Source organism: Parasteatoda tepidariorum, chromosome 8 (genome assembly GCF_043381705.1).
Source record: "Parasteatoda tepidariorum isolate YZ-2023 chromosome 8, CAS_Ptep_4.0, whole genome shotgun sequence".
Lineage (NCBI taxonomy): Eukaryota > Metazoa > Arthropoda > Arachnida > Araneae > Theridiidae > Parasteatoda > Parasteatoda tepidariorum.
Window position 1 is genome coordinate 57,152,687 of NC_092211.1, and position 22,287 is coordinate 57,174,973.

Genomic DNA, 22,287 nt, shown 5'->3' on the forward strand with positions numbered 1-22,287 from the left:
ATTTAAAGATAAATTTCATTTGCGATTTTAAAACTTTTCATAATCAGTAATAGAAGCAATTGCAATTTAATTATAATTTTTCTGCAAATATTATAACATATCTACAATAATTTTGAATAAAATCTCCCTGTTTGTTTCATTGATTTTGGATTTAATGTCCAGATTTGTCGCTTAATTCAGTGTGTATAATTTCTAAATAAGCAGGAGCCTCTAAAATAAACACTCTAAAAAGTAAATGCAAAAAATCTTATTCACAATAATTGATTATATGCGTCTAGATGCGTTCAGAAACTCGATTTATGCGTTTGAACAAGAAGTTACGTAATTTAAGTGAAATTTTCGTTACTATCGTTTCGTTTCTCTATATTTTCTCCGTAATTTTTTAAAATATATAGAACTTTAACAAGATATATATGGCTGCTTAATTTTTTAGAGTATGCTTACGTGTAATTATATTAATCCTTTCAAGAACGTGATCTTATATATGTAGTCACGCGATTCTCCCTTCTCGGCCCACAATATCTATATGAAAGGAGCTTTCTGACTCTAGCAGCTCTAAGTCACACGGGCGGAATCTACAGGCAAGGGTCATGGAGCAACCCCAAATTAAATTTATTAATGTGCTGTTAAAAACGTTTAAGAAACGTTATAATTTTTGTTAAAAATATAATATTTTTGAGTCTTAAACGTTGAATATTAATTGCTTATTTAATCGTTTCGTTTTTCTATTATTTTCTCCGATATTTTTTAGAGTATATAGAACTCTAAGAAGATGCGTATAGTTGTTTAATTTTTTAGAGTATGCTTACGAGTAATTCTTTCAAGAACGTGATCATATTACGCGATTCTCCCTTCTCGGCCCACAATATCTATATGAAAGGAGCTTTCTGACTTTAGTGGCCCTAAGTCACACGGGTGGAATCTACAGGCAAGGATCATGGAATAACCCCTAATTAAACTTATTAATATGCTGTTAAAAACGTTTTAAAAACGTTATAATTTTTGTTAGATGTACAATAACTTTGCGTCTTAAACGGAGAATATTCATTGCTTTATTATTTGAAGCTATTTATAATTCTTTTTGCGATAAAATTTAATAAAACTCGATAATAATTATTTCCTTTATAATTAGGATGTGAATTATAATATTACACTCCATATGATCATATATATGTAGCCACGAGATTCTCCCTTCTCGGCCCACAATATCTATATAAAAGGAGCTTTCTGACTTTAGTGGCCCTAAGTCACGCGGGTGGAATCTACAGGCAAGGATCATGGAATAACCCCTAATTAAACTTATTAATATGCTGTTAAAAACCTTTAAAAAACGTTATAATTTTTGTTAGAAATATAATAATTTTGCGTCTTAAACGGTGAATATTAATTGCTTAATTATTTGAAGCTATTTATTATTCTTTTTGAGTTAAAATTTAATGAAACTCGATAATAATTACTATTTTCATAATTAGGATATCAATTATAATATTATACTCCATATGATTGATTTACTGCTGGTATTAATGTAAACAGCGAGATTCATTTATATTTTGTTTTCTCGCTGACAATTTTTACACACAGAAATTATATGTTCCTGAGAAAAAAATTTGGCGCAAATCGTTATTTTCAGTTATTCTCGATTTTCAGAGCAAAACTTCTTTCTTTTTACTTTCTATTTTGGTGATTCTGGACAAAACTGTTTAATATTGCAACGTCTAGTTTTTGATTGAAAAATGGATTTACCGTACTTTTCGTGGCGCTAATCACTAATTAGTAACATAGCTATGTCTTTGATTTTCATAACATAATTGGGTAAAGTAGTCGGTTTTTATACATAGTTAGTGGATTTTTGAAAGTGGGTTTTGCATTTATTGTGACAAAATTTTCCTGATGATTTTAAACAATTAGAAATCACTTTAATTGGGAACAAAGAAATAACACACTGAACTCGGCAGAAATAAAATGATTTGTAAAAGAAAAAAAAAACTAGAAGGTGCGTGGGTTTTAAAATGACCCCATTAACTGTTAAGAACGTCGATTGAGGGAGTATGTCGGAAATTCCTTTTAATTATTTGCAAAAGGCAGATAGAGAATAAAACTCAGCTACTAATAAAACTGTGATCGACAGGTGTATAGTTTTTCAGGAAGAATAAAGTACTTAGCGAATGCATGAGATCATAATATAGTTTTCTTGGTCCTCCCTCTCTATTGTACTGAAACATTTACAAGAAAAAAAATAATTTAAATATTTCTTAACAATCCATAAAAATTTTCTTGTGACTTTAAATTTTAAATTTCGGAGTATATATTTTTTTTAATTTTAAGCAAAACTATAGAAACATTGAAAGTCAAAGTTTGCAGTGTTTCATAAATTTTGCATTTTTAAACAACAAGTCCTAAAAATGCGAAAATCTCGATCACCAAAGAGCTAAAAAGAAAACAAAAAACGTTACAAGAATTCAGTCAAGATTTCCATGTGTATATTTAAATAAATTCAAATACGTAAGGAAAACAATTTTTGATTTATATCACAAAGCATGTAAGATTGTGAAAATGTAATCGAAAAAATGTAATATCTTCTTTACATTGAAAAACATGTATCTCGCATGAAATGTCTGAGAGTAAAAAGAAAAAAAATGCCTATTTTATCTTACTTCCCGAGAAAATACGAAAATTTAGATATTTTCCTTTTTCAGAGACATCCAAATTTTAGTTATAAAGCTTTACCCGATATCTTTGTTGTTTATCTCCGTACTTTTGAACTGTAATTCACCCTTTTCTTAGAAACAGGAGCAGTCTACAGCGGGCACGCGAAAACATTGAAAATGTATACTTTGTAGTACGACATTTAGCAAACAAAACTAGTTTTTCTGTGTAAACTTTTACATTTTTTGAATAAATCTGCTTCCTACGCTCCTGTCTGTAACTATTATAACAAGTTTAGAGCTAAAAATTTATTTTAAACCAGCCATATTTCATATTTTTCATTATGTTAGTAAAGAGTATATTTTAAAGGAATATTTTTTGATATATGCGAGCAAGAACTTTAAAAATATTTATCATAAATTTGAATACATGAATTCTAATTTTAATAAATTAGTATTTTTACTAAAAACATGGGAAATTTTCAAACACCTTCATTGATTTAATTAGTCTTCATTAGCATTTGAAATACTGTATTATAAAAAAAATGAAACATTTTGTACATGAAATGTGCATGGGGTGTAAGGCGGTAATGGCGTACTTGCGGCTATTGTGACAGCTAAAAATGAAATTTTTAATTTTTAATTTGAAATTTTTCAAAAATTGTTTCTCAGATTCCTAAAAGTGTATTGCATATGCTGTTACCTGGCAGTTGTAAATTTTAAGACAGTGTATTTATGCAAGGAGAAAAAAATTTTGGTAATTTACCGTCTTTGTATGGTAATGACATTTCTAGTTAAAAGAAATCATAATGCTCGTAATGGAACCTAAAAATACAGCATTTAAACCATGCATTTGGTAATTTTTTCGTTCGTACTTTGATGGTTTACCAAAAATAATGGTTTTGAAAATTATAGTTCTAATTACCACTCACTTAGTCAAAATTCAAAACAGAAAAGTGCATTTACCAGACTAATTGGATTTTATGCCTTAAATTGAAATACCATGGAATGTAGATTTATTGAATTTATTTGAACTGTAGTTACATTCAAATTTCAGTTCCAATTCAGTGGTGAACATTTCTCATGAGTTAATATTTTGATATATATTTTAAGAGTTACTCTCATATAAGAGTATTATTGAAATACGATATTCTTTCGTTATACCATACACGTAAATCGCTCATCTATGTATATATTTCTCTTACACGGCGACAAAAAAAAGCCTCAATACAACTCCCCGAATGGCAACGCTAGAAAATCGACCAATGGTTGCCGCTAAAAATGTCACGTGCCAAATCTAGATGAGATGGCTCAACATATAGATGGCTCAACAACTATTAAAAACGGAAACTGAAATAACCGGAGAGAGCATAAGCTAGGCAGATGTGAGTAGTCTTTGTCGATAGATCTCTATTTTAGTATTTTGTCGAAAGCGCTTTTTTCACGAATTTATATATTACAAATTTATTTGACGATTCTTGATTTATATCATGAATTTATTTGTTTTACTAGAATTTACTTGTATATGCAGGTTTTTCCATTGCAANTTTATCTTAAGATTTTATACTACAACACATTTCTAATAGGTTTAACGAATTACATGTCATTTATTTGAATTCAAATTTATTTTAATGGCTTAGTATTTACTGAAAGGATGTAATTTTTTTTTTTTACAAAAAAGTTGTTATATGGATTTGAATGATTGCTTTGAATTATTAGAATTTTGTGCATTTGCAATGAACTTAAGTTAGTAGCGAGCGAAGCGAGCTTAATTTGCGAACAAACCATATAAGATTGCGTAGCAATTTTTGGGGGTTGGCAAGCGTTAGCGAGCTGGGGGCGCAGCCCACTAGTTCAGTTATATCGATGTAAAAAGAGTAATCGACGTCATAATGAATTGCCGGTTTATCAACAAAAATATTTGCATTTTTTAATAATTATTTTTTTTATAACGGTAGGCACTGAACACTCGTTCTTCGATTTGAAAAATGCCGGAAGTGCTGCTATTGAACGTTATCCGGTGGGCACCTTTGCACCTAAGTCAGCAGCATTACTAAAGCCACCGCCACAATGCCACAGATACCCTTTCACATAGGGTAGGCTATATTCACACATCACATAACAGTGAACAACCCAGAGAGAAACATCCATATTCTGAGAGGGATTTGGCTTTGCAATCAGAAACGCTGGCCTCCTCGGAAGAATCTGGAAATGCTTTAACGTAACACGGTGGGCACCTGTGTACCTAAGTCACGGACGCGAACCCACGTCACGCTGCCATAGATACCCGTTTGTTCAAAGGGGGGTCACATTCACGTATCATACATAGAGAACAACACGGAGTGAAACATACATGCTCTGAGCGGGATTTGAACTCGCAACCATGGGCTTTGCTGTCAGGCACACTAACCGATCGGCTACCTGGCCGGCAATGTATAATTTGCTTATTTCGTAATCTAGCATTGTATCAAAGTGTATCAGTGTTAAAAAAGAAAATTTTGCGCTCATAATTTGTAACCCACAAATAAAGTAACCGAGCTATTTTATCATAAGAAATTTATTCTTCAATTAGCTCCATATACGTTTTTTTTTCTTGTATGCAAGCTAAAATTAGAAATGCAAGCGTCTCATAAACAAACGAATTTTACGCTTGTATTCCTTGCGATTGCGAGCTTTCGAATTTTTATTTTTGTCTGGCAAGATCGATATTATGAAATAATACAGGGAGCAAACATGGTATTTGAAACATCTTTGAGAACTTTGTACACAGTGTATTTTAAAACCATAGTGAATTATAAAATGATTTTTTTACTTTTTAGGGGAGCCTTCTGATTTCGATATCAAGTCAGCACTTTCAGGTAAGTTTTGAAATTTTGGCGCTCTCATTATTTTGGTAAAACACTTCGTACTGAAATAAATTATATTAAATAAACGATACTCGACTATTCAATAATTAATTTGGGTTTTCATGAATAATATTAAAAGAAAAAAAAATATTTGTTTTTAAAAATTGTAGCAGTAATTTTAAAATAACTTATTTATATAAGTTACTAGCAAACAAATTTGAATTTAAAATCATTTAAACTCTACTATGTGATTTGAGTGATTTTCGGTAAATATAATTCGAATTATAAATTAAAATAGTAATATTGCAAACCAATTTGGAGTCTTACAAAAGTATTTAAATTGTTTACTATTCGTCGCACAACTAGCCGATGGCATGTTAGTGACCATTTTGAAATCTGGATAGAAGTATTTGCAGCTCAGTGGTCAATATCATGTGTGCTAAAATGATGATCTTTACCAGCTATATACAGAGTGTATAACAAAGGATTGTTTAACTGGACAACAAAAAAACTGGGCAACAAAAGAAGACAGAGAAATGAAGCAAATGGTATGTTTATTGTGGAAGGTGTAGTATTCTGCTCGTAAATTTTGGAATTTATTTACGAAAGTTTCCAATAGATGGCACTGGAAGCCACCGTCACAGTGATCAGTTTTAGCATTACAATTTAAAAGGAGGTTCATGTACGGAATTAGGAGGTTTAAGCCTTTTTTTCTCTCATACATCGTGTACATCTGGTTCAGGAATATCATAGGTTAGATTTTAGTACTTTGGCTTTTGTATTTTTCTTAAGAACTCTGCGCAGCGTACAGCACTATCTGTTGGCACATTTTGTATTTAAATTCCGAAACTTTTCCATGAAATTTTTACAGCCTCTGTAGACATAATGTTTGTTTCGTTCTTTTATAATCATTTATTCTTGAGATGTTTATTTTTGAAATAAGTCTGTTCATCCTTGGACAAAATGTACTATTTAGAAATTGGAATAAATAATGTTAACCAACAAAAAGTTTTAATTAAAATAATAATAGAATTCAATAGTTTGGTTATAATAAATTTTCATGCAAGGAATTTGCATTGCCAACTTTTTAGATAAAAATATGGCAAATTACGATATCATGTGTGTTCTAATAAATCCATAGTAGTAGCGACTATTCCAAATGCAACCTTTTTAAAATAAGTTTTAGAAGGCTTTTATAATTTTAAAATTTAATATTTTTTGTAATTAATAGTTACAATTGCAAGTAATACCATAATAAAAATTTATTAAATAGCAATTCAGCTATTTTTATATTCATCGATAAAAATTGATCAGTATTTATCATTTTGCTATAAATTTTTTTTAAAATTTATCATGATTTTAGAAACAAGCATTTTGCATTATTACTCGAATATTTTATGAAAAAAACAAAAATTGTTGGTATACAGCGGGTTCTGTATTTTCTTTTTAAACAACTAAAAAGAAACTGCATCAAATTAAATCAATTATATGAAATTTAGAGTAAATTATTTCTTGATATTATAATTTATGCGGACTTTCAAAGCATTACTGGATTTATTAGTTCTTAACACATAATATTTCATAAAAGAATATAAATTGTTGACCACATTATTAAAGAAATATAACAAAATGTGCCCGGAACACAACAAGATAAAAATGGAACTACACGATGAAGAAATATTTCAAAATAAATATAATGCATAAACAGTAAATAAAATATTTAAAAAATGCCACTATCTTTTCTTTCTCAGTCGAATATAATTTTTCTACAGTCAATAATTAATATTTTCTGATTTATTCTGTTGCACACGTATTTAGTAAATTATCCCGCTTTCGATTAAAAGTAATATAAACTAACAAATTATAATAATTTATTACAATTCATTGAAATTTTTATATTTGCTCGTTACATTATGCGCGTTTGCAGAAGCATTTCTATAATTATCAATATATGAAAAAATGTTAATAAATTTAGCTTGAAATTATATACAAAGTAATATGTCAGAAATAAATTATAGCTTTACATAAATAAAACATTAGAAATATTTCTAGACTCATTGAATTTAATTTGAACTGCATTTTAATAATTTAAATAAATGGTTTTTAAACATGAAATACATTTAAATTATAGTTTCTACATTTATAACACTACTAAGCAAATTAGTTTGACAAATAATATACTCATTTATTTGTATTCTCATAAACTCAAATATTTCAGGTACAATTGCAATAAAATTTTACCAGCATAATTGAAAAAAAAGTATTTGTTGAGAGGTCGGTTTAAAATGCCATTAAACTATACATAAAGTCTTATCTTTATGTTACTCATCATTGGAAATGCTTTGAGGCAAAAAATAAATATGTAAGCTATTACAGAAAGGAGATTGCAATGGTTTATTGAATATTTGCAAATAAAGTAATAGTTAAAAGATTGAATAGTTAAAACTATCGCTTTATAACTTGAATTCCAGGCTAATGTTTTGCTTTGCTAATATTGTATAGAAAATCACTTAGGATATTATGTTGAGCTATTGTTTGGACCAGAATCATAAACTATTAAAACTTACTAAACGTTATGTTTAGGTTATATCTAACTAGTCCATAGACATTGGTAGGAGTTCTATCATTTGGTTATATGAAACGTATGAACTAGTTAAATCTAAATCATAAATACAATGTTTGGTAAATAATCATCATAGCAAAAATTAAAATACTGGTTTACTGATAATATAAATAATCATTAAAAAAAGATTTTATAATTTAAAAAAAAATAAGTCATGAGATTAAGAAATAATTCTGATCTAGAATTCATGTGTCAGGTGATGAAAGTTTTGCCCCTGAAATTCTAGGTATTAGTTCAAAATTTTTCCGATCGATGGCATTGCAGTAGCTGATCGAATGATAGCGGGTTCGAGTATGTGTGTGCCACTATTCTTACAGTCAGTTGTTTGGTTTACAGCTGATGGGGATGAAAAACTTTGGAATGTAATTTTCATGTTAAAAATGTTCAAATATGTGGTTTGAAGGTATTTTTTTTAACATGGACCTTTACTATCTACAGTTAGAAAGAAAAGAATCTAGGCTAAATAATGCAAGTTCTTGTTCGTGCATATAACCGAGTTCTTCATTAACAGAATTACGGAAAAACCCCGTTTTCCCAGGGTTCTTCTCTAAAGGGACTTTCTTTCAGATATTCCAATGTGTTGTTCGTTTTTTCACAAGTAAGTCGCCCACCCTATAGTGTTCGCTTACTATGAACTATACTTCGATTCTTTGGGTTAAAATCTGGGTTTCTCATCAGTTTCACTTTCCAAAGTTGTATCTCAGTGGTCCCCATGGTGTCACAGGAGGAAAGGCTTTATATTTATGATTCGAATAGCTGTTTGCAAAACTTTATTTGCTTTATTTCAATAAAATTCCTCGGGCTCTCGTACCATTTTCTCACCATTTTTAAAGAAACTTTCCACTTTTTTTGTTTCACGTTATAGTCCTGATAAGAAACTTGACATTTCTATTTATTGGATTTCAAGTAGATTTTCATTCCACAATGGAGTGATAGATAAGATGAAGTTCCCAGCAGATCTGCGAAGTCAAGCATCACTGGATGCGGTCATTGTGAGGGTGACTGACCACTTGGATCAGCCTGCGAAAGAACTGAGGGCATGCGGTATTGATCTTCGCTAAACTATACTCAAACGTAGTGCTCGACTTCCCACGTAGGTCATCGAGTTGCAGGGGGGCCATGCCCTCAGCCGAGGATCAAAATTGTGATGGCATGTCTTCGGATCATCCTTAGGGATGTTTCTCAAAACGTCGCTAATAGCCCGTTGTGCAGTTCTAGTGCGACGTAAATTAACTACTACTATTACTACTACTCAAAAAAATTATCACATAAAAAATTTATACAGTATATACTGGCAAACTATTATGCATGATATAAATTAAAGCGCAAAACCTCACTATGTTAAATTTTAGTGTTTTTTCCTCCTAGTAATAATATAAAATAGTTAGCATTGACATTTTTGATGTAGAAACGAAAAACTAGGAAACATAGAAATCATCACTAAAAAAATGTGTCAAAGACACGAAATGCATCGTAACTAGTAAAACTAAATAAATCTAGTTAAGTCAATATAAGTCCTTAGGTAATAAATATCGCACTTTTAACCTTCTCTAGATTTATTAGGTTTCGAATGACGCATGAAATTTACACCTAAAAAAGCTGCAGCTCTCAGACTGAAAGAGTGTAGACGCCGAAAATTTGTCTGCGACATTTTTATTAGCAAATATTTATTTTTTTAATTTTTTTATTCGGAAGTCTGCTTTTTGCACCGTATAAATTGTATAAAGAACAATTTTATTTCCGTATCTGGAAGGTTAATTCAACAAATGAAAATAGTGCTATGTCGCCAATGTGTATGATAGTATTATGGAATAAAAATTTTCATGTTCCAGAAATAGCAGACAAATTCAGTATTATTCTTTATATGTTTAGCATTTAATCAAAGAGATCTTGTGTACAGACTTAAATGAAATCATTATACAAATTAAATCGGATTCGAAAATATAACTGTTTAACTGGAAGCAAGATTAGAAACAATAATGTTGGTTCATACTCATACATTTTTAATCCTTTTGCTTATATAAGAGTATATATTATTATTTTTTTCGATGCTTGATTTCACTCTTCATGAATAATTTATTTGAAGAAGGTATTTAATCAGGTTGAAATCCTTTTGTATGGTGTTTATAAAGCATTATCTAATCAGACCTAGTATTTCTTATGGGGACTATAAGGAAACATAAAAAAAAAATATTTTTCGTACAGTATTTGGCAGAATAATTTTAGATCTTGAAAATGCTTTTGTTTTCAAATAAAATTTCAAAATGCTAAATAATACTTCGTGATAATCCTGGGAATTTTTTTTTACATGAAAGAATTTGTACCTTGATGCTTAGTTATACTAAAATATTTATCTAATTTTAGAACTTGTCACATGATCCTTGCAAATATTTTTTCATTGAAAAATATTTCAGTTTTATTTAAGTTACTTGATTTTTACGTTTTGCGCTTTAACGAACCAGCAGTTTGTTTTATTTTCAACCGAAAACATATATTTTGAGTGGTATTTGAGTGAGACTTTATTTAAAAAAATAATAATAATACTTTAAATTATAATCATGTAGTTAATCTTTTTTATCATTATTTTCCATATATCAAAATTAAAATGTAATATTTTGTTAAAAAAAGTGATTAATAAATGAAAAAAAGCTTAATTTATTGCTTTAATTTCTTAGAATAAAGTTGTAAATGGATTTTATTTATATAATTTCTATGCATTCCATTCTCTTATATTTACACTAATAGCAATGTGTAATATTGAAGTAATTTTATTTATAAGCTTTTCATAAGATCCATCAATTTCATTTCTTTAACTGTACATTATTAAATTTTCGACTGAAAAATTATTTTATTTTCGCTACTTAGTTAAATGTTAAACTTGATTTGCGATTTATAATATAATTGCACTGTTTTTCTATATTTGCTTCAGTCTGAAAAAGAATATGTTTCTTATGCATCGCTAGACATATTTGCATTTAAAATTTTGGCTTTAGCTTGCGAACTATAAGGGAAAATGCTGTCGAAGTAAGGAGAGATCATGTGAAGTAGGTACGTGAGGAGGTGATTTATAGTTAGCGAAGTTCTCGCTTCCTAGTGAAATAGCCCTATTTCAATTTTGAGCGATTGCTAGTCGATTCGTTAATGTTTCAAGTTTGAAGCGATCCTAGTACTTAAGTAAAATATTCGAAGTTGGTGTAAATATTAAGGATTAGATTCCATCCGACATTAGTCTGACGGACGGAAATTTTCTTTGCAATGTAATTTAAATATTAGCTTGTTTCACTCAAAATGTTTTCCACGTTGGTCAGTTTGTTGTTGACCTTTATTACACTTGAATCACAAGCCATAGGCTTTTCGCGAATTAGGTCAAGAAAGTGCGCTTTTAGTTTGACAAAGAGCACCACTAGGGAGAAAATTCATCTTAACTCAATGCCCCACTGATAGATGGCAACATCACTCATTCGAGAGGTCGCTTCTTCAATTTAGACATAGATCTGAAGTGAAAGAAAATTTTCCTTAGATCCATGTACCCACGTTTCTGATCAGTGAGCGACCACGGTACATTCGATTCCACAGCAAGTTTGAGCTACTCCGCTCGTACATGCACAGCTCGTACATGAGATATACGAGCATGTATACCTCATGTACTCAGTTGATCTAGAGGAGTCGAGGATTGAACCAAGGCCACTCCGGACCTGTGTCCGACTCTTTGACCCCTGGGCTGCCACGGCCTTGGTTAGTTTGTCTCTAAACTTGATCAAGGAATTTCCTCGACTTCTGGGTTGATGTGCTAATCCGATACAGACTGTTAATTCAAAAACGGTTACGCAAAAATAGGTAGAATAATATTTTATTTTGAATTAAAAAGTGTTGAACATCTTCAAGAGAAATTCGTACTCTCAGTAAAATTCTAACAATGCATATATTTTTCTTTTTAAAAAAGTTAATGTTAAGAAAAATGTTTTTTTTCTAAAAAAATTAAATAAATGCAATGTATGAATAACCCCCGAAACGACAACTTAATCCTTATGTGGCCATCGCAGCTCAGTGGTTATCTCTTGATGTCCACCTGTCGTGAGATCCCGCTCCCATCGGATGGTAAGGGGGATCAATTTGGATGGAGCCGGGGCGGCGCAAACTACAGCCCCGGTAATCTTCTCTGTCTGTCTGCATCCGTTATAGACCGCAACAACAATGCGGATATCCGATACAATGGAAACGAGAAAATTCCAAATAGAGTTCGTGTGAGTGTTCGTTCGATACTTCGAACTTCTCTTGGCCTTACGGGTAATGCGAATTTGGTATATCCAGTGAAATATGCCTCGTTTTCCGGAACTTGGACCGTAATTAATTTCGCAGATAAAAGGGACTTGACCTTTTATTTTGCTGCTTTTACTCGTGGAGGAGGATTTACCTTCGTTATTTTAGGTACATGTTGGTAAATGGGATAGTTGTGTGAACCATGTAATAGTTTATCTTAGTAACACTGAGTAACAAATTTTTTGTTGCATTTATACAAGTGCTTGATCTTACCTTATTCGAGTGCGAGGTTTTGCTCCAACAGCTGCAGTTATTTTTTTCAAAATGTTTAGTTTAGTTTTTTGCTTGAATGTAGAAGTTTATAGAGAACGTATATGTTTATGTGCATACATATATACATGTTGCTCATTTAAAAATAACATCTAAGACACAAAAAAATAACATATAAACTTAACGTATCGTAAACAGATACGTATTATCGCCTACTTACTACCACTTCCCATGTAGCAGAGATGTGAGGACACTTATTATCCTCTCTCGTGTATTTTAAACAATCCTGGTTAGGAGTATGTCATCAAATTGCGTAACTGTAGCTTGTAGGGAGAAGTCAAATTAGAGGCCCGAAAATATTCAAGATCTGTTCGAAAATATCCATTTCAAAATACAAGAGTTCAAAAATGCAACAGAAAACAAAACAAAAAAAGGTTTTTCGATATAATTAATGTACAGGATAAGTAATTAAAATTAGACTCCATTGATGATTAAGATGGGCCAAATTTCTTTTTCGATAAGTGCCTCCCAAAAGTTGAATATGGACTAGTATAACACTCGTGAATTTTTACAGAATTTTTAAGGAAGCCGGTAGGGCATATATCAATAATTTCGAAACCGACCTTTTTCGATGCACCTTTCCGGAGAAGCTACTTATGATATTGTTTGAAATTTTTTGAGATATTTTAGATTGTATCAGTTATATGCTGTGATAATATTTTAGCGTTAACAGAAATACTTTTTGAGTTATGAAAGACTTTTGCTCAAAAATTAAGAAAATTCTTAGGAAATTTTGAATTTGTAATTATTTTGAAAAAAAAATTCTGTCAAAGATATGTATTAACAATAATCATAGTGTTAACATGCATATATAAATATCCTGTGAAAAAAATGAGGCAATGTCTTGTTTAGATGCTGAGTAAAGGTACAGTCAGCAAAAAAAAAAAGATATCACCCTGAATAACTTTTGTTCTAGAGATCGGATTTTCACGNTAAATTTTCATCAGTCTAAAAAGTAAGATTATAATAATAAGAAACAGTTGAGCTTATTTATTTTTTGTTTAATTTGCATTTTTATCGCCTGACTTCCTTTACTGCGTCATTTTCACTCTCCGCAAAAGCTTTGAACTTTTGAAATTTTTCAAAAAACAATTAATTTTTGTAAAAATTTCAAATTTTTAAAACCAGTCATATAAAAACAAATTCAAAAGTTGGGTTTTGAATAAAATATTACTTATTCATCTTTTTCAGAAATATTTTATCTCCTTGCAACATCTGTAAAAATTTTAAAATATTACAGAAAAACAGCAAATTTTAAAAAAAATCACCTAATTTAAAAAAAAAGTTTTGTAAGAAAATAAAAAGTCTCGCAATTAAGTGTTGTGTATTTATTGAAATATTTCTCATGAATTGTTTTGAAATTTTTATGGTTCAATTTCCTCCTTCCTCAGTAAGGAATTTTTATTTATTTATTTTGCGAAGTTTTATTATTTATTTTTCATTTGCGAAGTTTATTTATACATTGCGAAGTCTTATTTATTTATTTTTTATTAATTTCTCTATTGTGAGGTTTGCAAAATTACAACCAAAAGTCAACAAGGGAAAGTACATCATAGGTTCCCAGAAGTAGTATTGATGTTGTTGACGCATATGCTTGTTCAGGCAGAGGGGTTCCAATGGTTCTTTGTTTTCCTGTGGGGCCATCTATGGTCAAGAATTCGACTTCTGCCAGAGATGGTATTGATTGTTGGTTTACATTTGATTCAAAATCACATCACAGCACATGTTATATTTATTGAAGCTAATTCCATTAAGTTTGTCGGTGAAGTTAAGTTACTTTAAGTAAACTCAAAGGATTTGTTCAGCGTAGTGATCCATTCAGCATTCGGAAGTTTTCCAGGGCTTAACGACACCAAATTTGGTGTACATTTATCAGAGGAAACTGCTTTATTTATGTTCATTTGATATTTTTGGTCTGTTCTGAGATCAGAAATGTCACACTCTCTCATTTTTGGCAAACTTTCTTCAATCCCCTGAAAATTGTTAGTGAATTGGCGAAATTGAAGATATTGGCGATTGACCAATATCTTGCCAATTGGTCTGAAAACTTTTTGTGGACTCACTGTTGGATTATCCAGGACGTAATTCAACTTATACCACTCACTGGTGATCTTTTTCGAACACATTTTAAGCAGACAAATATCACCTAATAATGCACATTTACCATAATTCGGTCGCAACCCAAGTTCGATATGTTGCGAATTAGCACTTGCTTCACTATTTAGAAAATTTGAAATTCCTTTATACCAGACACTGAAGGAGTTGATGGAAAGATGCGTCCAAGTTACATAGTTCCTGAATTATCGAGGTACATATTTTTCTGTTTTATATCTGTGATGGAAACGACCATCTCTTGTCTTTTTCATGACAAACGTTTTGTCTTTTCTTCCATCAAAGTAAATATCTTGAAGTTTGATTTTCTACTCCGTTACCTAATTTCAGTTTTCTTTGATTCCTTTGCAATTTAAATCTTTCTACAATAATCGAAGAACCTTTGTTCATGGTAACTTCATCTTTCCTTTTTCTTCTTCGTATTTTCCTTTTCGTTTCTATTTTCGTTTATACATTATTAACTATTGTTAAACTTGAATACATTATTTGTTAAATTTTAATACATTGTTTCATTGTATTACATACAAATATACAAATATATTTTTTAACATTTTAACTAATTATGATTAAAAATGGATTACCTCGAAATCCTCTAATTGATGCCTAACTGGAAGAGAATAGGGAACAGATAAATTATTAATTCAAATCTACGAGAAACAAATTAGAAAGAAGGAATTTAAAGCGATATTATTCTATTAATAAATGCATCGGCTTAAAAATCTTAATTTTCGATTTGCGCCAAACGAATACTTTAATACCAGGCACAGAAAGGAAAATGGATTGTTTCGAATTTTTCCTTTTTAGAAGTCGACCTCTTAATTAGAATTTAGCGACTCCTCACGCTCTTTGGCGTGAAACAGGAGCATTTATTCTACTAAGAGAAATACATTTAAGCCTTTCCAGTAGCTTAATCTAAGTAAGGACGAAGGAAACTGCTATTTTTGTATCTTGTGAACAACGAGCTACGTATCGGGGAATATCCCGTATGATACATTTGTGAATTAATCTCTTGTAAAACATTAGTGAAAACAATGTCACATCCTTTCGTGTGCCGGTAACGAGATTATATCTCAAAAACTACAGTATGATTTAACATGCATGCATTATACTTTTTTTTCGTTATAGAATAAAAAGATTTATAACTTTTATTAAGAAAATGCATTAGGTTTTTTTCAATCTAAAAGCTACTGCATCTCTTACTTACATGTGAAGCAAAAATAAAAGAGCTTGAACTCAATAAATTATCATTTGTCTTTCGGACTTTTTTTAATTAACCTTTATTTGCATCTTTTTTATTAATATATTCATTCTATTTTTGCTTGGTTACTGAAAACAATGTTGACGCATTACCTGAACTTATTTAAATTAATTAATTAAGCACTTTTTGGTTAAAAGTAGCTTGCATTAGGCAGACACCACGCAAAAAGTGTTTATTGTGCCATTTATATACTATAATTTGTTACATTTTCCTGAAGAATAGACATGCAAAAAATAGTAAGGAAACATTTAATTAGATTATATAAGGATTTTATATCATTAATCTAATCAACTCGGCGGAATTCTGCTGTTGAATTTATCTAAATATTTTTTTGTATCAATACAGCTATGGCATTTTAAGTCATGTTTTATTAGTTAATTCACTTTGTCTTATATTACTAATTATTACATTAACTTATTACATTAACTATTACGTATACACCTTTGCAAGTTAAACAAATTTTGTAGAAAAATACCGAAACAAAACACTTGAAATAAATCACAGCAAGTAAAAAGTAATAATTTACTTAAACATATTATTTTGCCAACATTCACTATATTGTAAATATAATTGTTTTGATACTTATTTATTTTGCTTCAAGAAAAAATTTTAGCTAATTTATATAATTTTAAATTTTCATCAGTCTAAAAAGTAAGATTATAATAATAAGAAACAGTTGAGCTTATTTATTTTTTGTTTAATTTGCATTTTTATCGCCTGCTACGGCGAATTAGATAAGTATTACTTTTCTATAATTAAGATTCAATTATTTAAATGCAGGCGTTATTTTGCTAAGCATTAAAGTTCATTATAATATGTCTTCTGCGAGCTGTGGTGGATCAGGGGTTGGAGCACTCACCTCCCAATAAGGTAACCCAGGTTTGATCCTAGCGATGGCTGGCTCAGCGAATTCCGCACCCAGCTCGCACCGACCACAGTGCTGGCGTGAAATATCCTCAGTGGTAGACGGATCATGGGTTAGAGTCTTCTTGTCGTCTTCACTGGACTTCATAGGTGCACCATCAAAAAAGACTAGTATTACTCAGATGCAGAAAATGCCAAACAATTGGACACCATCAAAACTCCTGTACAGAGTCTCATTGTTATTGTGAGAAATGTTGAGAACTGCATTAGTGTTGAAAACTGTACAGAAAGGGAAGAATATTGCATAGATTGTCATTCATCTAACCAAGACTTCAACCTAAATTTGGACTGTCACCACAGAGCCTCATCATCATCCTGCCCAACTTACCTACATTAACTGATGGAGTTTCGTCAATCCATTCAGAGTTGAGATTCCACTTTTTAACCGTTGTCAACCAGCTAGCAAACCAGGCAAACGCTTGGAAATATACTTTATATAACTAAGAACAGATTTCTAACATCTTCGCCCTTGTTTCAAGGAATTTATTATAATTTTTTCCCCTTATTATTAGATAGTTCTAAAATTTTTTTCTTTCTTTCTTTACACATTAGACAGGAAAAATTCAATCTTTCAAGTCGAGCAGTTGGCAATTCTTGAATGCATTAAATATATTAAGAGCACTGAAAACTTCAATAATAAGGATAGTTATATCCTCTGGTCAGACTCAAAAGCATCAATATCATCAATACTTGATTTTGGGACAAATAATAAAATTTCTTTTGATATTCAACAAGAACTTCAACACACATCAATGCAAATTTCCTGGATTAAAGCACACAGCAATAGAGCAGGTACCCGTTCGTAGGCTGGAGTGATCTGAACTAGTGGCCAAGTCCTGGGCTATATGGTTAAGGGTTTTTCATAACCTAGGTACATGCTCAGGGCTTGGAGGAAAGAAGAAAAAAAAGAAAAAAGTTTATTTGCCGTTAGGCTAACCGGGAGTTCATGGTTTTCTTCTCTCATATAACTCAAATGCGGGTTAGTTCCTTCAAAAAGTCCTCCACGAAGGCAAATTTCTCCCAATACTTGATCCAGGAGTTCCCTTGTCATCTGGATTGGGTTCAAAATTACAATGTTACGGAGTTGAACATTAATAGTCGTAAATCCAGAAAATTGGATCGGCTGTTCAATGATGGTTATAAAATTAATAAAAAAATTCTAATGATACGGAGTTTTAATTATGTTGAAGACACGTATACGAGTTTTGAACAACTCGGTCCTATTTTAACAATTTTGATCACCAAGAAGATTTTTTAAATTATATGGGGAAAAAACAGATAAGAAAAGTGCAAACCTTAAAGAGTTAAAGTAAATGTTACCAGTTTCATAAGAAAAAAAAACTTACGGATAATGACTTACTTAATTTGAATCCTCTCATTATCTTCTCTTTGATTTTGATCTTATATATTTGATTATATTAATAATTAACTAACATTAATTTAGATCAAAAAATATAAACATTTATAATTGGTTCCCATCTCTTACACATAAAATGAATAATTTAAGGATATTATTCCTCATTATATGCTAATTTAAATTTTTTTAACTTAAGTATAGTACAATATAGATATCTTTAGATAGAAATATAACAATTTTTTTTTAAAACAAAAATATGAATATTAATTTCAAACGCCCACAATAACTAACATTATAGTAAAAATGATTCAGATGATAGAAAAAAATTTGAGTATATAAATCATTCTATTCAAGAAAGTCATATCCGAGCATAAGCCATTAAATTACATAAATTATCTTGTTTATCGGTTTTTTTGCCGATAAAAAAGAGCCATTAGTTTACTGGGTTTATCTAGCGTATCGGTATTTTTTATGATTACGTCATATTTCTCAGAAATTTTGAGCCTAAAATCTTTTAAATGAAAAAAATGTATATATGAATATTTGTTTTTAATTTATGATAAAGGTATTTAAACTTTTAGCCATTAATGTATTTGGAAGAAAATGTGTGTTGTATAACAGTGAACTTAAATATTTTAGTAATATGCAATAATATATCTAATGCCTTGCAAAATTATTCTTTTTTGCTTAAATAGTAATAGCATACAAAATTGTGTATTAATAAAGGTATTAAACAGAATTCTTTTTAATTTTGAGAATTTACCTGTGTTCTGTTAACCATGTAATTTCAGTGCAGGTATCTTAATCGATTATTAATTAGTTATTTTCGGTTTTGTTTTATCCCAAATGTGTTATTATAAAATTGCAATTAGCGCAAGTAAAAAGAAAAATATTCTAAAAATAGATAATCACTGTAAAAAACATAACTCGCAGTTATTATAAGTGTGTTTCGTATTTGTAAGATTTAATGCAAAAACAAATAACTTAGTAATATTTTTGTAAAAATGTTTTCAGCATGTTTATATTGTACTATTTAGAATATTATGAAATTAAAATTTATAGAAAGATATTGTAATAAATAAATTAAATATATTTCTATTTTGTGGTGCAAAATTCAACTGCTTTTGTGTTTACCATGCATTTCTCTAGTTGGCATTTTTAAGAATATAGTCGTAAATTTATGAGAAATTTGCTGTTTTGGTTTTATTTTTAATTCCAAATAAATCATTATTAAATTAAACATTTCGTGCTGAGGAATTAAATTTATTTTAGATACTTTACTTAAATCCAATCATTAATTTTAAAATAAAATATAACAGTTTTATGCAATAATAAAATATAAAATTTTTTTGCGAATATATTTTCTTAACGCTAAAATTACACTTTTTAAATTAGACAAAATTATAAATGAAAAAACGAATTTAAATGGGTGTTTTTTGTGGTTGAAATTGAAATTTTTCTGCGTATACCATGTAACTTGTATTATAGATATCTATAAAGACTTACTTCTATGAAAAACAAGACAAATTTACAGTTTTTGGTTTATTTGAACCCAAATGTGTCATTATTAAATACGAATATTAGAGTAAGAGTTTTACTTTGAAATTTGGTCAAATCTTCGGAAAACAAAACTCCTAATTATTAAACTAATCTTAATTATTAGATTTATTTCAAAAAACAGATTTAATTTTGAAGTTGCATTATTTAGAAGTAAAATTGGAATTTGATGGATTTTTGTGTGTGGTAAGAATTTCAACTATATTTGTGTTTCCATGTAATTTTCTTTTGGTCATTACTAAAAAAACACAACTCATAATAAATATGTCATGCACAATTAAAAGATTTCTTACAAAAAATAGAACATAACCTAGTTATGCTTTTGTAGAAAGGTTTTCTTTAAGTTTAAATTATGTTATTTAGAATAAAATAATACAGTTGTTGTTCCATGTTAAGGTCATCCTTTCGTTTAACAAGAGAGCAAACCAAGAGTGAAAGTGAGTATTATTAACTCAGAACGCCACAGATAGATGGCGGTACCAATCACTCGTGAGGCATATTCCTCATTTCAGATATAGATCAGAAGGGGAAGGACATTTTTTCCATATCCCTGTATCCATGGTACTATTCAGTGAACGATCACAGGATTTTTGATTAAATAGATTTTCCGATCACATACTCGGTGGGTCTTAGAGCAATCGTGATTCGAATCCCAGTTCCTCCATGACCGGAGTCTAATTCGTAAATCATTGTGCTACGTGAAACCACTGCCCTGATAAGATAGTGAAAAATAAACTAAATAAATTTTTGTTTGCTGTAGAGAATTCAATTGTCTTTTTGTTTACAATGCAGTTCATTTGTAGGTCTCTATAAAAATATATTTACATAAATCGGAGGCAAATTTACCCTTTTGGATGTATTTTGATCCCAAATGAGTCAATATTAAAAAATCAGTACTGAAGTAATAAAATTGCTCAGTACTTAAAAAATCACAATTCGCAGTTATTATAGATATTATAGATATATATCGCAATTCCAGCATTTATTAGGTAAACATATAACATTGAAGTTACTTAGCAAAATTATTTTCTTTACGTAGAAATCGTATTATTTCGAATGATATAAAATTATATAGTAAAAATGAAATTAAATGGTTATCTGTTTGTGGTAGAAAATTTAGCTGTTTTTGTGTTTACTATGTAATTTACTTGTAGGTACCCAAAAAGATATATTCATGTAAAAACTTGTGAGAATTTCACTGTTTTGGGTTTATTTGATACCAAATGTGTCATTAGAGCAGGCGAAAAATTGATTTTCAATACAGGAAAGAAAATTGGACACCTGGAGGCGAGGATAATGTGCAAAAGAAAATCCAACTCCTTAATAAAAGGAGTTAAAGAAAATCGTGAAGTGCTACAGAACTATTCGTGAGCCTTTACTGATTTCTTGCTTTGACACGCTCCATTGCGTGAGCCTTCAACATCAATACCTTGCCGTTGAAATGCCCGCCTGTTTTGGTGTTCAGATTTATAACCGTTTATTGTAATAATGTGTAATTTTTCTTACCACAAGGAACGGAGTAAAAAAATATATATATAGAACAAATTCCCGCGCGAAAGCGCAGTTTTCACTTCAGAAAGACGAAAAGCTGAGAAATATATTTCTCCAAGGTGAATTCAATCAAATAAAATTTTAAGCTACTCTTGTATGGAAGCTAAAATAGAAGCAAAAGAAAAGAAATGGTGGAGAAAAGTCTCTATATATGTGTTGTTGAAATAAAAAAGTGGTTTATGAAGTGTATTATTTTTTTCCTAAAGGTTTTTGGCTTTATTTTCTTAAAGGCAATATTCGCTCACTTCGTAAATTTACTCCGACTGATCTATATTTCAAATTGTGCTAATTTTTCGCATTTGATTTGGTTTGAAACTTAAATATAACCGACGGTATCTGGTTAAAGAAAATAAGTATACATGTAATAAATTAGTGTAATCACTAAAAAACCTTTTATTTAATTAAGATAAACAACTTCTTCAAACTATCAATATTTCAAATTGTGCTAATTTTTTTACATTTGATTTGGTTTTTAACTCAAATATGACCTGCAGTATCTGGGAAAATAAAATAAGTACACATGTAATAAAGTAATGGATTTACTAAGAATTTTTTTATTTAATTAAAATAAGCAACGATTTAAAACTGATTATGAAAATTATGATGCATTCCAGAAATACAAAAAGCTGAGAAATATATTTCTCCAAGGTAAATTCAATCAAATAAAAATTTTAGCTATTCTTGTATGAAAGCTAAAAAAAGAAGCGAAGAAAAAAATAGTGGAGAAAAATTCTTTATACTTGGATTGTTGAAGTAAGAGAGTGTTTTATAAAGCTTGTTATTTTTTTCTCTAAAGGTTTCTTGACTTTATTTTCTTAAAATCA

General features: G+C 29.9%; 1 protein-coding gene across 1 annotated transcript in view; it reads left to right on the top strand.

Moving 5' to 3' along the window:
- LOC107454903 (protein turtle) overlaps window positions 1-22,287 on the top strand; it is a 954,328-nt gene that overhangs the window by 618,378 nt on the left and 313,663 nt on the right. Inside the window, exon 3 of the mRNA XM_071184031.1 lies at window positions 5,465-5,503. Coding sequence (XP_071040132.1) covers window positions 5,465-5,503 — 39 coding nt within the window. The remainder of the gene's footprint in view (window positions 1-5,464; window positions 5,504-22,287) is intronic.